The 16,121-nt window shown below is 42.8% G+C and overlaps 1 protein-coding gene across 1 annotated transcript; it reads left to right on the forward strand.

Annotated features, from left to right (window-relative positions):
• The first annotated feature begins 14,225 nt into the window (after nucleotides 1–14,225).
• Nucleotides 14,226–15,770, forward strand: LOC109740555 (F-box protein At5g49610-like). Its single transcript, XM_020299608.4, has one exon. The coding sequence runs from the start codon at nucleotides 14,355–14,357 to the stop codon at nucleotides 15,474–15,476; it is 1,122 nt and encodes a 373-aa protein (XP_020155197.1). The 5' UTR covers nucleotides 14,226–14,354; the 3' UTR covers nucleotides 15,477–15,770.
• The last annotated feature ends 351 nt before the right edge of the window (nucleotides 15,771–16,121 follow it).

The raw sequence follows: 16,121 nt of genomic DNA on the forward strand, positions 1-16,121 counted from the left end.
ACTCCACTTACTTGGAACATCTTTCGACTTCGAAGGGGGAGTATCATATTAAATTCAACCTTCGAAATAAATCTGATAACTTCAATTGGAGTTTGGTTGCTGTTTATGGCGCCACTCAAGATGAGTTTAAATCGTCCTTGCTCAAGGAACTTGTCAATACCTGCCGAGAAAACCCACACCCAATGATACTAGGGGGGATTTCAATATTCTCTGATATCAACAAGAGAAAAACAACGATAGGTTCGACACTAGATGGCCATTCCTTTTTAATGCTGTTATTGATAGTCTCGATTTGCGGGAACTTACCTTATCTAGGCGCCAATATACATGGGCCAATAACAGATCTATCCCAACTTTCGAAAAATTAGACCGGGTGCTCGTTACCACCGACTGGGAATTTAAGTACCCCCTAGCTTCGGTGAGAGCACTGGAGAGAATTGAGGCTTTATCTGATCATGCTCCGTTGCTAACTGATTTCGGTCAACCTGCTCCCAGTAATAGCCGCCATCAGTTCAAATTCGAATTGGGATGGCTCACTAGAGAGGGTTTTCATGAGTTGGTAAAAAAAGTGTGGCAACGCCAACCTCGTGGTGACACACCAATTCAACGATGGAACAATCGCATCCGTGCGCTGCACCAATTCCTTCGTGGTTGGGCCAAACACACCGCAGGGATTTATAAGAAGGAGAAGTTGCGACTCTCTACCTTAATTGACTCCTTAGATAAGATCGCGGAGGTCAGGCTCCTTTCTGCCATGGAGATTGAGCAAAAAAGTCATCTCAATGAGCAGCTAGCCCGCCTTTTACGCGAGGAGGAAATAAAATGGTACCAAAGGTGTAAGACTGACTCACTGGTTCTTGGGGATGATAATACGAAATACTTCCAAATGTTAGCCAATGGCAAACATAGGAAGAAACGAATCTTCGCTCTAGATCAGGAGGAGGGTCGAATTGAGGGGGAGGCCTCATTAAAGAACTTCATTACTAAGTATTATAAAGATTTATTCGGGCCATCTGTGAACACTACTATCGAGATGGATGAGTCCATTTGTCACGACATTCAGCAAGTATCCGCTGCGGAAAATGAATTCCTAACCTCTCCATTCTCTGAGGAGGAAATTCGAACGACGGTTTTTCAGATGGAACATAACAAATCTCCGGGTCCGGATGGTTTTCCGGCGGAGTTCTACCAAAATTTCTGGGACATGTTAAAATCAGACTTGGTTCAGTTGTTCAATGAGCTACATGCTCATAAACTTGACATTTCCCGCCTAAATTTTGGGGAAATTATTCTTCTACCCAAGACGAAAGATGCTAGTCGGATTCAACAATATAGATCGATTTGCTTACTCAATGTAAGTTTAAAAATCTTCACCAAGGTGGCGACTAAGCGTCTGAATGGGGTGGCTGATCATGTAGTCAAACCAACCCAAACAGCATTCATGCAAGGGCGAAACATTTTGGATGGTGTTGCTGTCCTTCATGAAACGGTCCACGAGCTTCATCATAAAAAATTGAATGGAGTCATTTTTTAAATCGACTTCGAGAAAGCTTATGATAAAGTAAAGTGGCCCTTTTTGTTACAAACATTACATATGAAAGGGTTTTCCGATACTTGGTGTCGATGGGTTGAGAGCTTTGTGTCCAGAGGTAGCGTAGCTATTAAGGTAAACGACGATGTAGGCAACTATTTCCAGACAAGGAAGGGGCTCCGTCAAGGGGACCCCGCATCACCCATTCTGTTTAATATTGTGGCTGATATGTTAGCTACTCTTATTGAGAGGGCCAAGTTAGCAGGTCAAGTCACCGGGGTCATTCCTCATTTAGTAGAAGGAGGCCTATCAATTTTACAATATGCGGATGACACCATTTTGTTCCTGGACCATGACTTAGAAAAGGCCAGAAACCTTAAATTGTTGTTATGTGCCTTTGAGGATCTTTCTGGACTAAAGATTAATTTTCATAAGAATGAACTCTTCTGTTTCGGCGAGGCCGCAAAAGTTTCACAAGATTATACTGAAATCTTTGGTTGTCAACTCGGACAATTTCCCATTCGCTATCTGGGTATCCCTATTCACTATAGGCGACTGACAATAGCTGAATGGAAGCATGTTGAAGAGAGACTGGAGAAACGTCTGGCCAGTTGGAAGGCCTAACTCTTGTCCTATGGAGGTTGACTAATCTTGATCAATTCAGTCCTTCCAATATGGTTCTTTATATGTTATCTTTTTTCATCTCCCAAAAGGAGTGCTCCAGCGTCTTGACTATTATAGATCAAGATTTTTTTGGCAGAGCGATAATGAAACCAAGAAGTATCGTTTGGCAAGGTGGAACGTATTATGCCGCCCTAAAAGCCAAGGGGGGCTTGGAGTCCAGGATCTTGAGTAAAAAATATATCACTGCTCAGCAAATGGGTATATAAATTACTCACTGAGAACGGTGTTTGGCAGGAAATCAGTCGTAATAAATACGTGGGTTCCAAAGCAATATCCCAAGTCTACTGGAGACCCGGAGATTCACATTTTTGGAGTGGGATGATGAAAGCTAAAGAATTCTTTTTCCAGTTTGGAACATTTTCGGTTAGGGACGGCTCCCAGACACGTTTATGAGAAGACACCTGGTTGGGGAACAACCCCTTAAATGTGCAATACCCAAGTTTATATCGGATAGTTAGACATAAGTTTGTCACGATTAAACAAGTGCTGGGACGAGAAAACCCTGATATTTCTTTTCGTCGAACCCTCATTGGTCCTCGATTGGCAGCATGGGATGATCTGCTAACCCGACTGGGAGCCATCCAGCTGTCAGTGGAACCGGATATCTTTAAATGGAAATTGCATCAGAGTGGTAAGTTTTCGGTTAAATCCATGTATGATGCACCGGTTCATAACGAGGTACCAATAGATAATAGGAAATTGTGGAAGCTTAAGATTCCCCTAAAAGTGAAAAATTTCCTATGGTTTTTCACTAAAGGAGTTATCTTAACAAGGAACAATTTGGCACGACGAAACTGGCTAGGTTGCAAAAAATGTGTTTTCTGCCACCATGATGAGTCGATTAAGCACTTATTTTTTGAATGCAAGTTTGCTCGATCGATATGGGCCATTGTCCAAATAGCTTCGAATCTATACCCTCCATGTAGTGCACGTAATATGTTCGGCAACTGGTTGAGGGGAATAGATAAATAATTTTCTAAACACATTCTTGTGGGGGCGGCTGCCTTATGTTGGGCACTCTGGCTCACTAGGAATGATATTGTTTTTAACCGTAAATGCGTTTCTTCTCCTATGCAGGTTATTCATATATGCTCGCGATGGCTCCGTATGTGGTCTATCCTGCAGCGACCGGAGGACAGAAACCTTTTTATGATGGCGTCTACACGGCTGGAGCGTCCGGCCAGGGAGATTTTCTACCCCCATGGATGGCAGTGTGATCTTCGAATTGGATTGGCCCCGCTATAGGCTTGTTTTAGTTTTTACTTGTGGCTGTTTAGCCATATTATTTTTGATCTAGACTTCTTCAAACTTTTGGTTGTGTGCATCTAGCTATGCAGAGGTTGGGTGATCTTTGATGCGTCTGTATCAACTCGATATTTCAATTCAATGAAAAGCCCTTTATCGAAAAATTAAACCAAAAAATACAAAAATACCTTTGCTGCAATTTATTTGTTCCGCGATCTATTTATCCCATCTACAAATTTACCTCACGTCCTTTGCCTATCTTGAGGCGCCGTACCCCGAAAGGGATTGACAACCCCTTTAACACGTCGGGTTGCGAGGTGTTGTTATTTGTGTGCAGGGGTTGTTTACGTTGTGTTGCTTGGTTCTCCTACTGGTTCGATAACCTTGGTTTCATATCTGAGGGAATACCTACCACCGCTGTGCTGCATCATCCCTTCCTCTTTGGGGAAATACCGACGTAGATTCAAGCGACATCAAAAGGAATTTCTGGCGCCGTTGCCGGGGAGGATCTTCAACATAACCAGGTTCCTAATCACAAATCTCATCTCCTTGCAATTTGCATTATTCGCCATTTGCCTCTCGTTTTCCTCTCCCCCACTTCACAAAAATTTGTTGTTTTATTCACCCTCTTTTTCGTTCGCAGTTTTCTTGTCAGGTCTCTTCTTTGCTTGTGTGCCATGTGTCTTCTATTTGCTTGCATATTTGCTTGCTAAATATCTCTTGATATGGATCCTCATCCACTTGCTAATCTTTTTAAGAGATCCAATTATCATGAACAAATTGCTAGTGATTTGAGTACACTAGATTATTTTTATGAAGTATTGCTTGAGATTCGTGAATCTGGAAATTGTGATGAAGAAATTTATGAAGTGATTCATGATAGCTCTTTGAATGAAAAGCATGATTGCAATGATTTTAATATAAATTCTATTAATGTCAATTGTGCTAATAATATGCAAAACCCCAAGCTTGGGGATGCTAATTTTGCTATGACCACTACTTATTGCAATGATCATGATTGGGGTGCTTCTTCTTATGATCTTGAAAATTTATTTAAGCCCCGTGATGAATATGAGATTGATAATAGTGTTTGCAATAATATTGAAAATGGGTTTGGAAGAGTGTCAACTTTAGATCCCACTACTTTGGAGAATGTTCAATCTTATGAATTTTTTTATAAAAGTGGGTTTGGAGAGGTCATGACTTTAGTTAACGTTAATCCCACTATTTTGGAAGAGTGTCAACTTTGCATGAATGTGGATCATGTTGAGAATATGTTATATGATAGATATTTTGTTGAATTTGCTTATGATCCTACATGTAATTATTATGAGAGAGGAAAATATGGTTGTAGAAATTTTCATGTTACTAAATTACCTCTCTTTATGTTGAGATCCTCAATGTTTTATTTCTCTTCTTTGCATATGTTAGATGTTTCTTGTCTTGATAATTTATTTGCTTATAAAATTACTATGCATAGGAAGTATGTTAGACTTAAATGTGTTTGTCATATGTTTCATGATTCTCTCTTTGTGTTTCAAATCTTATCTTGCATATGAGCATCGTTGAAATCTTATGCCTAGCTAGGGGCGTAAAACGATAGCGCTTGTTGGGAGGCAACCCAATGAATAAAATTTATTTTTGCTTTTTGCTTTCTGTTCTTGAGTGTTAACACAATTATGCTACTGGTATGATTGTGTTTTTTGTGTTTTAATTACTGTTTGTACCAAGTAAAGCCTTTAGGATCTTCTGGGGTGATAGTTGTTTGATCTTGCTGAAAAAGACAGAAACTTTGCGCTCACGAAAATAATTCTCATAAATCAAAGAAAAGAGATTTTTCCCTGATTATTTTTGAATAAGATCAATATACAAATTATGCTGGTCTTCCTAATTTGGTAGAATTTTTTGAGTTACAGAAGTATTCGAAAATTCCAGATTACTACAGACTATTCTGTTTACACAGCTTCTGTTTTCTTTGTGTTGTGTGCTTATTTTGATGGCTCTATGGTTTTCTTTGATGTGTTTTTGCCATAGAAAAGTTTGGAATACAGTAGATATAATACAAAAACAAAATAGGGATTTGTTTGACACAGCACTTATAGTAGTGGTTTGCTTTCCTTTACTAACGGATCTCACAAGGGTTTTGTTGAGTTTTGTGTGATTGAAATTTTCAAGTTTTGGGTTATCTTACGATGGATAAAAGAAGGATAGAAGAGCCTAAGCTTGGGGATGCCCCGGCATCCCAAGCTATTATCCAAGAATGAGCAACCAACTAAACTTGGGGATGCCCCCGAGTGGCATCCCCTCTTTCTTCTAACGACCATCGGTATTTTACTCGAGACTATATTTTTATTCATCACATGATATGTGTTTTTCTTGGAGAGTCTTGTATGATATGTGTCTTTGCTTGTTTTATTTTGTGTTTTAAGTCATCAATCCTTGCTGGACACAGCTATTTGAGAGAGCCAAAATTATGTCATGACTTGTTAGAATTGCTCACTATGCTTCACTTAAATTTTTATGAGCAATGGACTTGCTCTAGTGCTTCACTTATATCTTTTTGAGCACGGTGTGCTTAGTATTTTTGAAGAAATGCTCTCTTGCTTCACTTAGATTTATTTGAGAGTTAGTAAAATTTTGAAGAAATTATCTTTGGCTTCACTTAAATTATTTTCATAAGAAAATATGGTATGCTCATGATCTTCACTTATATTTGTTTGAGCTTATGAAAAGCAACACATGAAAATTAGTCCCAAAGTGATAGATATCCAAGAAGGATAAAGAAAGAAAAAATATGTCATGAAGATCATTGGACAAAATAAACTTGATTCTTAGTAATAGTTTTGAGATATGATGATGTGATATGTGAGTTATGTTGATGGGTAATTGTGCTCTAGTAAGAATATTGGTGTTAAGGTTTGTGATTCCCTATGCATGCACGAAAGTGAATAATCATGAAATGAAAATTATATCCTACTTGTGGTGCATCATTCGGTGTTAATTATGCTTAAAGCTTGCTTATGAGATTATTCGTTGCTTGGTTGGTCGCTTCTCAATCTTTTTGTTAGCCTTCATTTTGCACCAAGTATGACCTCTACTTGTGCATCCAAAATCCTTTAAACCAGTTTTTCCACATGAGTCCACTATATCTACCTATATGCGGTATTCTTTTGCCGTTCTAAGCAAATTTGATGTGCCATCTCTAATTTTCAAAATAAACTTCTCTTTTGTGTGTTTGTTTCGCTCGCGGAATGGTAACGGGTAGCTAATATTTTCCATGCTAGATGTGTTATTCTCACGATGAGTGTTTATTCACTTGTCATTGCACGAGTGTAAGGCAAAGGTATTAGGGATGCCCAGTCCCGAAATACAAAAACGAATTTACTTTATGTTGTCAAATAATAAATTCCTTGGAAAGTGTTGGTATGGAGGGCACCCGTGGATACAACTAGCCATGGAAAGTGAAAGTTATGGTGGAAAAAGGAATACACTTTATTTTCTGTTTGGGACCGCCTATGATATATCTAGCATGGAAAGTGTTGGGATGCGCCAAGTCATTTTCGTTGGTGGGATGGATACACCTCCCAAAATGTTTTTATCTCTAATTTTTTGCTTTGAGCTCTAGCACCTCTACAAATCACTACTTCCCTCCGCGAAGGGCCTTTCTTTTACTTTATGCAATTTTTATTTTTGAATTTGAGTCTCCAACCTCTCTTATAAAAGCACCAACTATGGGACAATATGATCGTACTTAAGTATTGGGTGTAGCTAATATTCGAGTGTGTTTCATGAATGGATCAATGTTTGAGCATGATGGGCTAGGGATAACTTGTTTTAGCATTGATATTCTGAAAGACATGGTTGCTTGTTGATATGCTTGAGTATCTAAATTATTATGTCAAAACTAGACTATTGCCTTGAATCACATAAAAGTCCAAATGTCCATGCTATAAAGAAAAGAATATGATATGACATGATAAATAGCACTCCACATCAAAAATTCTGTTTTTATCACTTACCTACTCGAGGACGAGCAGGAGTTAAGCTTGGGGATGCTGATACGTCTCCAATGTATCTATAATTTTTGATTATTCCATGCTTTTTATTATCAATCTTGGATGTTTTATAATCATTATATAGTCATTTTATATCATTTTTTGGTACTAACCTATTGACATAGTGCCAAGTGTCAGTTGCTGTTTTCTGCATGTTTTTTACATCGCAGGAAATCAATATCAGACGGAGTCCAAATGCCACGCCAATTTACGATGATTTTTTATGGACCAGAAGGAAGAAGTTGGGCCCTGGTTGCACCTGGGGGAGTCCCGAGGAGGGGACAACCCACCAGGGCGCGCCAGGAAGCCCAGGCGCGCCCTGGCGGGTTTTGCCCACCTCGGGTGCCCCTTGGAACGACTCTTTGCTCTATAAATACCCCAATATTCCAGAAACCCTAGGGGAGTCGACGAAATTTTCGTCCAGCCGCCGCAGAGTTAAGAACCACGAGATCCAATCTAGACACCATCACGGAGGGGTTCACCACTTCCATTGGTGCCTCTCCGATGATGCGTGAGTAGTTCTTTGTAGACCTTCGGGTCCGTAGTTAGTAGCTAGATGGCTTCCTCTCTCTCTCTTGATTATCAATACAATGGTCTCTTGGAGATCCATATGATGTAAGTCTTTTGGCGGTGTGTTTGTTGTGATCTGATGAACTTCGAGTTTATGATCAGTTATATCTTTTTATATCCATGAAAGTTATTTGAGTTCTTTGATCTCTTATATGTGTGATCTCTTATAGCCTCGTATTTCTTCTCTGATATTTGGGTTTTGTTTGGCCAACTTTATCTATTTATCTTGCAATGGGAAGAGGTGCCCGGTAGTGGGTTCGATCTTACGGTGCTTGATCCCAGTGACAGAAAGGGAACCGACACGTATGTATCGTTGCTACTAAGGATAAAAAGACGGGATCCATATCTGTCGCAATAGATAAACGGATCTTGTCTACATCACGTCATCATTCTTATTGCATTACTCCGTTTTTCCATGAACTTAATACACTAGATGCATGCTGGATAGCGGTCGATGTGTGGAGTAATAGTAGTAGATGCAGGCAAGAGTCGGTCTACTAATCTTGGACGTGATGCCTATGTAATGATCATTGCCTGGATATCGTCATGATTATTTGAAGTTCTATCAATTGCCCAACAGTAATTTGTTTACCCACCGTTTGCTATCTTTCTCGAGAGAAGCCACTAGTGAAACCTACGGCCCCCGGGTCTTCTTTCTCATATATTTGCCTTGCGATCTACTTTTTCCTTGCGTTTATTTTCAGATCTATTAAACCAAAAAAATACAAAAATACCTTGCTGTAATTTATTTGTTCCGCGATCTATTTATCCCATCTACAAATTTACCTCACGTCCTTTGCCTATCTTGAGGCGCCGTACCCCGAAAGGGATTGACAACCCCTTTAACGCGTCGGGTTGCGAGGTGTTGTAATTTGTGTGCAGGGGCTGTTTACGTTGTGTTGCTTGGTTCTCCTACTGGTTCGATAACCTTGGTTTCATATCTGAGGGAAATACCTACCACCGCTATGCTGCATCATCCCTTCCTCTTTGGGGAAATACCGACGTAGCTTCAAGCGAGATCAATAACCCACAAGTATAGGGGATAGCAACCGTTTTCGAGGGTAGAGTATTCAACCCAAATTTATTGATTCGACAAGGGAGCCAAAGAATATTCTCGAGTATTAGCAGCTGAGTTGTTAATTCAACCACACCTGAAAGACTTAATATCTGCAACAAAGTATTTAGTAGGAAAGTAGTATGGAAGTAACGATAACGGTGGCAAAACTAACAGTAGCAGTTTTGTAGCAATCGTAAGAGTGGCAACGGTAAAGTAACTAAGCAAAGATCAATATGAAACGAGCTCGTAGGCAATGGATCAATGATGGATAATTATGTCGGATGGCATTCATCATGCAACAGTTATAAAATAGGGTGATACAGAACTAGCTCCAGTTCATCAATATAATGTAGGCATGTATTCCGAATATAGTCATACGTGCTTATGGAAAAGAACTTGCATGACATATTTTGTCCTACCCTCCCATGGCAGCGGGGTCCTATTGGAAACTAAGGGATATTAAGGCCTCCTTTTAATTGAGAACCGGACTAAAGCATTAGCACTTAGTGAATACATGAACTCCTCAAACTAAGGTCATCACCGGGAAGTGTCCCGACTATTGTCACTCCGGGGTTGCCGGATTATAACACATAGTAGGTGACATTAACTTGCAAGATAGGATCAAGAACACTCATATATTCATGAAAACATAATAGGTTCAGATCTGAAATCATGGCACTCGGGCCCTAGTGACAAGCATTAAGCATAGCAAAATCATAGCAATATCAATCTTAAAACATAATGGATACTAGGGATCAAACCCTAACAAAACTAACTCGATTACATGGTAAATCTCATCCAACCCATCACCGTCCAGCAAGCCTACAATGGTATTACTCACGCACAGCGATGAGCATCATGAAATTGGTGATGGAGGATGGTTGATGATGATGATGGCGCGGGTTCCCCTCTCCGGAGCCCCAAATGGACTCCAGATCAGCCCTCCCGAGGAAGAACAGGGCTTGGTGGCGGCTCCGTATCGTAAAACACGATGAATCCTTCTTTCTAATTTTTTTCTCCCCGAACGTGAATATATGGAGTTGGAGTTGAGGTCGGTGGAGGTCCAGGGGGCCCACGAGGCAGGGGGCGCGCCCAGGGAGTAGGGCGCGCCCCCACCCTCGTGGCCAGGGTGTGGGCCCCCTTTAGCTGATTCTTTTGCCAGTATTTTTATTAATTCCAAAAAGTGTCTCCGTGAAGTTTCAGGTCATTCTGAGAACTTTTATTTCTGCACAAAAATAACACCATGGCAATTCTGCTGAAAACAGCGTCAGTCCGGGTTAGTTTCATTCAAATCATGCAAATTAGAGTCCAAAACAAGGGCAAAAGAGTTTGGAAAAGTAGATACGTTGGAGACGTATCACGGCCGGGCAGGCAGATTGCCTCAGGAGAGGGAGGAGAGGGATTGGGTCTGGCCCTTGCATCAAGTCCTCAAGACGGGGCGACGGGACCACAGATCGTGGATGGCTGATTGTCACCGCGAGCTCCCAACACATTAATGGGTTAGGACATGCGATCTGAGTAGGCCTCTGGCCTTTTCGCACTAACCACCATGCGGGGATAGTATGGGCACTCGACGTCGTATGTATCAGCCGAAGTTCTTCAGACGTCAGCAGTTGAGCGGCACGCGACCGGGTGGACCGCAAAATCCTGCGTGTGTATACAGGGGCTAGGTCTGGTCCCGGCCGTCCTCTCAACACGCAAGAGTGCAAAGGGCAATGGACCCAAGACCCCCGAGCGCTTAGGGTGTAGCCCGGCGTGCTGGCCTCTCTGTTGAACCTAGGTAGGGCTACGACGTGTCGATCAACTGAGGTCGGGCATGACCCAAGCAAGTGTGTCCGGCCAGAGTTAATCGAGCGTGTTGGGTAAGTTGGTGCACCCCTGCAGGGAAGTATATCTATTCGAATAGCCATGTCCACGGTAACTGGACACTCAGAAGGTATCCCGATCTACTACAACTAGAAATGGATATTATAGCTCCGGGATCGCTTTCTTGTAGGGAGTCGAGGAATGATCTCTCGGCATGGTTGTTGTTATGCTTGTTGCTACTACTATATTTATGTACTAATCCACACTCTTCTAATGTTGCAAGATGCTAAAGATGCTAGTCTTCGATAGGCTAGGCCTTTCCCCTCTATTCTGGCATTTCTGCAGTCTAGTCCACAGATACAACCCTTCTTTTGAAACCAATGCATAAGTAGAATATATCTGATGTAAGTCTTGCGAGTACTTTGGATGAGTACTCACGGTTGCTTTGCTTCACCTTTTTCTCATACCCGATTGCTGCGACCAGACCATGGAGCCCCGGAGCCAGTTGCCCCAGTCGACGACTATTACTACCCTATTTGTGGAGCCTACTACTACGTGGAGACCGATGACCAGGAGTAGATAGGAGGCACCCAGGTAGGAGGCATGAGCCTTTCGTTCCATTGTCATTGTTTTGCTCAGCCTTCTTAAGGCAGACTTGTTTAACTTTATGTCTGTACTCAGATATCTGATGCTTCCGCTAATGCTTGTATGACTCGAGCTTATGTATTCGAGCCCTTGAGGCCCCTGGCTTGCAATATAAAGCTTGTATGACTTTTATTTGTGTTTAGAGTTGTGTTGTGATATCTTCCCGTGAGTCCTTAGGATTGATCGTGTGCATTTGCGTGTATGATTAGTGCATGATTAAGTCGGTGCGTCACACGAAGGAGTAAAAAAATCTCTCGTCTCTCCACCTCCTCTGCCTCTCCTTCTCTCCCATCCCCGCCGTCGGTGACCCCCCCCCCCCCCGGTCGTTTCCCGCTGCCTCCTCCTCCCAATGGCTGGACCTCATGGCCGACGCTCCCCATCACCGTTCCGCAGCGCGGTTTCGCGCAACCACGAGAACCGCGCGTCTTCAAGTGGCGCCTCCTCAATCCGCTTCCGCCCCGCCTATGCGGCCCCCTCCCACCGCATCTCTGACTTCCCCGACATCCCTCCGTCGTGGCTGCCGCAGAGAAGTACCTCGGCGTCCGCCAACAGCCGTGAGGGACGTGTGTGGTGGAGATAACCGATCTCGAGACACACACGAAGAAGTGGCTCGGGTCCTTCCTCGAGGTGGAGCTCGCCGCCCTCGAGTACGACCGGTTGCAAGTCTGCTTGCATGGCGCGGCGGCGTGCCTCAACTTCCTGTGGGGGACGACGCCCGTCGAGCTCGTTCCGCCGCTGCCAGGGGTGGTCAATGCGGCAATGGCTCGGCAGGACCAGGAGGCGAGGAAGAAATTCGCGGTGGAGGCCGCTGACGAGGAGTACATGGCGGACCTCTGCCGCCAACACCCCGAGCTTGTGGAGGCGGAGCTGGCGATCTTCTCAGAGCGCGCGGTCGACGGGGAGGTCATCCTCCTCTCCAACGACAAGGAGCACGGCGGCGACGACGACAAAGATGAGGAGTAGTTTGACGTTGAAGAGTGGCGGCACATCTTCCCCGACTCCGAGGAGGACGACACAGGCCCGGACCCCATGGGCGGTGGAATGTCAAGGCAAGATTTGCTCGCCCTCTACAAGGGTGATGATGGTGATGAAGATTAGCTTAGTTTAATTTCATGTTGATTTTAAGTTTAAGTTTAGGTTTAGGTTTAAAAACACATGTACGATGGGATGTAAGACAAGGCAGATGAATAATGTGTGCAATTTCGGTTGTTTAAATCGAATCTAGGTTAAACTTATGCAAATTTGGTTTTTGCTACGTTAAATTTTGAAGTTCGGCTAGGTCTGACCAAAAGTTAGTGGAGTAAAAATCCTCCAGTAAGCTTTCCTCGGCCAGATCCTCCTCTATTTTATAGTGGATATGTTAGAATTGGCCTAAGCAGCTAGGGTTGGCATCGATAACTGATTATTACTAGCAAATATGCCCGTGCGTTGCAATTGAAGAAAAAAGAATATCCCGGTTGAATCCTTCTTCATGGAAAATTCCGAAGAATTCTTGGCATTGGGTAATACCACATGAAAATTACCTAATGATTGAATGTGTGTTGAGGAATAACATGAATGAGAATTGTGATTTCAGCCAACCAATCATTGCAAATGACTAAAAAACGTATGCATTGTACAATTTGCGGATTAGATTATAGACAATCACCCGCAAAAAAAGGTTAAAGACAATAATCTCCAACAGAAATGGAAAAAAAATAAACTCAAGCATAAGAATAAAAAGACATACGAAAGATAACAAAATTCAAAGTAACGAAACATATTTTTCCCTTTCTTCTGCTAATGCAAAGATGTTATTCCTCACCTTCATTTCATTATGAGAAGAATCAAAATTTAAGATTTAATACATCTTTCAATAGGAATAATATGTACTATAATCATGTGCTAGGTTGTCACTGACAAAAGCATACTGCGGTGGTACTATAATCAAGCATAGGATCGGTTGATCGTTAAGTTTATATAGTGTATGTATATCAACAAACCAAATATAAGTGCATATTTCTTCATTGCGATTCAAATTGCTTTCTTGCATGAGATCTTTTTATATGCATCCGTTAAGTTTATAGTGTATGTATATCAATAAACCAAATATAAGTGCATATTTCTTCATTTCTTGTGCACACTTTTTTCCTTTTGTGTTGGCTCCATGTTTGTATATTTCTTCCTTTCCGGTTTTTCCATGAAAGCTTTTTTTTTTTTGAGAAGCATGAGAGCTTCTTTCTGGAAATCAGGAGCCTCTTTCTCTCTTTTCTTATTCCCAAGACGACTTCTTAACTCCCAAGAAAGTCAATGACGTATATAAACTGGGTGGATTAGATGTAAGGGGGCGATGTGGGATTATTTAAAATGTGAATTGACCATTTAATTAGCACACAAAATAACTTGGCTTGTTGGTTATGGCATTACGTACTCAATAGGACGTAGGAAGGTTAGAAGAACGTACGGACGGGCGAAAATTATTGGACGGACGAAATTACGGTGGTAAGAAATGATCGATGTTTTATTATTAAATTTTAAAAAATAAATTAGGTAAAGGTAAAGTTTTTTATTAGTCCATGGAAAGAATTTTTTGTAGCTAATTGTAAGTTTTAAAAAAACTATGTAGGGCGAGAGCTAAAGCCCAGCCCAGCCCAAATACATTGTTGTTTCCGCGAGAGACGAAGACCTACCTCCGCCGCCGGCAAGGCCACTTCTCCACCATTCATTCCTCTTGCTCTGCTCCTGACCGGATCGAGAGCTCGCACTCGCACCGCCGGCCACCATGGCGGAGGCCGCAAGTGCGGCGCCTCTACTCCGCGGCTTCCCAGATGAGGTCGTCATCTGGGAGATCCTGCCCCGCCTTCCCCCAAAATCCATTCTCCGCTGCCGCGCCGTCTGCCCTGCGTGGCGCCGTGCCACCTCCGCCCGCGACTTCCTCCTCGCCCACCACGCCCGGCAGCCCGCGCTCCCCATCCTCGACGGCTTGAACACCGTCGGCAAGGGCATAGACATCCTCACCTTCGACCACCGGTCAGCCGACCAGCTTCAGCTGCAGTCCGTCGCGCGACTAGGCGCCAACCACCACTTCGGTCTGGAGGCCTCGTGCGACGGCCTCCTCGTCCTCTCCATCCACGACATGAGCTTGGGTTTCGCTATCTGCAACCCTGCAACTCGTCAGTATGCTCCTCTTCACCTGCTCTATGGCTCCAGGCTATTGGGGATGTACCCGCATAGCCCTACCGGTGAGTACCGATTATTGCTCTACTTGTCCTCCAAGATCATGCATGATGAAGGTGAAGGTGCCTCCTACATCTTCACGATAGGCTCTGGCCATCAACCGAGGAACATAGGGTGCCCAGATGCCAAGGCACTGATATTCACCCTGTCCACCCTGTTCCGTGGTAGCTTGCATTGGCACTTGAAGCAGCAGGAGAGCGCAAGCAGCAGGATAATGGTTTTCGACACCACTGCTGAGTCTTTCCGGCAGATGCGTGCTCCGGTTGTTCGTGGCTTTGGTAACCTGTTTGAGATGGATGGAATGCTCGGCCTGTCCATTATTAATGATGAACAGACAAGCGTTGATATCTGGGTGATGCAGGACTACGAAGGCCAGGTCTGGACCTTCAAATCCCGGGTTGAATTGCCGATTGCAGAGATCCGGGTGCAATTTGGAAAGTTTGTCGATTTTTGGAATGTGGTGGCCGCGCCTTCTGATGTTGATGTGCAAGTGCTGGTCAAAACTGACGAGTGGCTGCTTCAGGTTGACACTGATGGCAAGTTGGTTGCCAGTTTCCATCGCAGAGGCCTCAATCCTACTCAACGTCGGCTCAAACAGTCTCTAGTTTCACATACCTTCTTTCCGACACAAGAGGGTTATGTTGTGAATGCGTCGCCTTTCATCTGACCAGACGATTATGTTGTGAACATTCAGCCCTTCATCAGGGCTGGATTATTGAGTGTGGTGGTGCTTCTTAACAACCTAGCTCTCCATATCCACATGAACTGCGGTACATATGAACTCGACCCACTATTAGCCTGCTAGCTTCTTTGTTGATGTATAAGAAGTTATGATCAAGAAGCTCTGACTTTTACATGTTTGAGTTATATTTCCTTGAATGTCCTTTGTGGCTGAAGTGGTTGCTGTCTGTGTTGATGCTAAAATTAGAAGCCAGTCCTATCAGCGTCTGAATGTTTTCCAGTTACTCTGGCCCATGTCTCTGTGTTCTTCAAATCTCTTCTTAGTATTCAGTACCAGTTAGCAATTCTACCTGCCTTGTCTCTAATTTTATTTAACTGAAGAATTGTCTTGTTTGTTTATTGAGGCCTTCTTTTATAGAGATTACCCGCTGGTTGTCTTAATACTAAATTTTAGAAAGTATACATGTGTTTCCTGTTCCTATGTTTTGTTTTAGCTGATGATGAAATGAGACAGATTATTGTCCTTATTGATTAGCAAGTTTCATCTGATCTGGGAGCATTATCTAGTTTAATTGAAAGATTGCAATATAGTCAATTTGTCAATGGAATTTTCTGTTGCAATTTATTCTTG

The sequence above is a fragment of the Aegilops tauschii genome, chromosome 3 (assembly GCF_002575655.3).
Source record: "Aegilops tauschii subsp. strangulata cultivar AL8/78 chromosome 3, Aet v6.0, whole genome shotgun sequence".
NCBI classification, from domain to species: Eukaryota; Viridiplantae; Streptophyta; class Magnoliopsida; order Poales; family Poaceae; genus Aegilops; species Aegilops tauschii.

Bases quoted from the DNA above. Each gene is read 5' to 3' on its own strand.
- LOC109740555 (XM_020299608.4), top strand. From the start codon at position 14,355: ATGGCGGAGGCCGCAAGTGCGGCGCCTCTACTCCGCGGCTTCCCAGAT.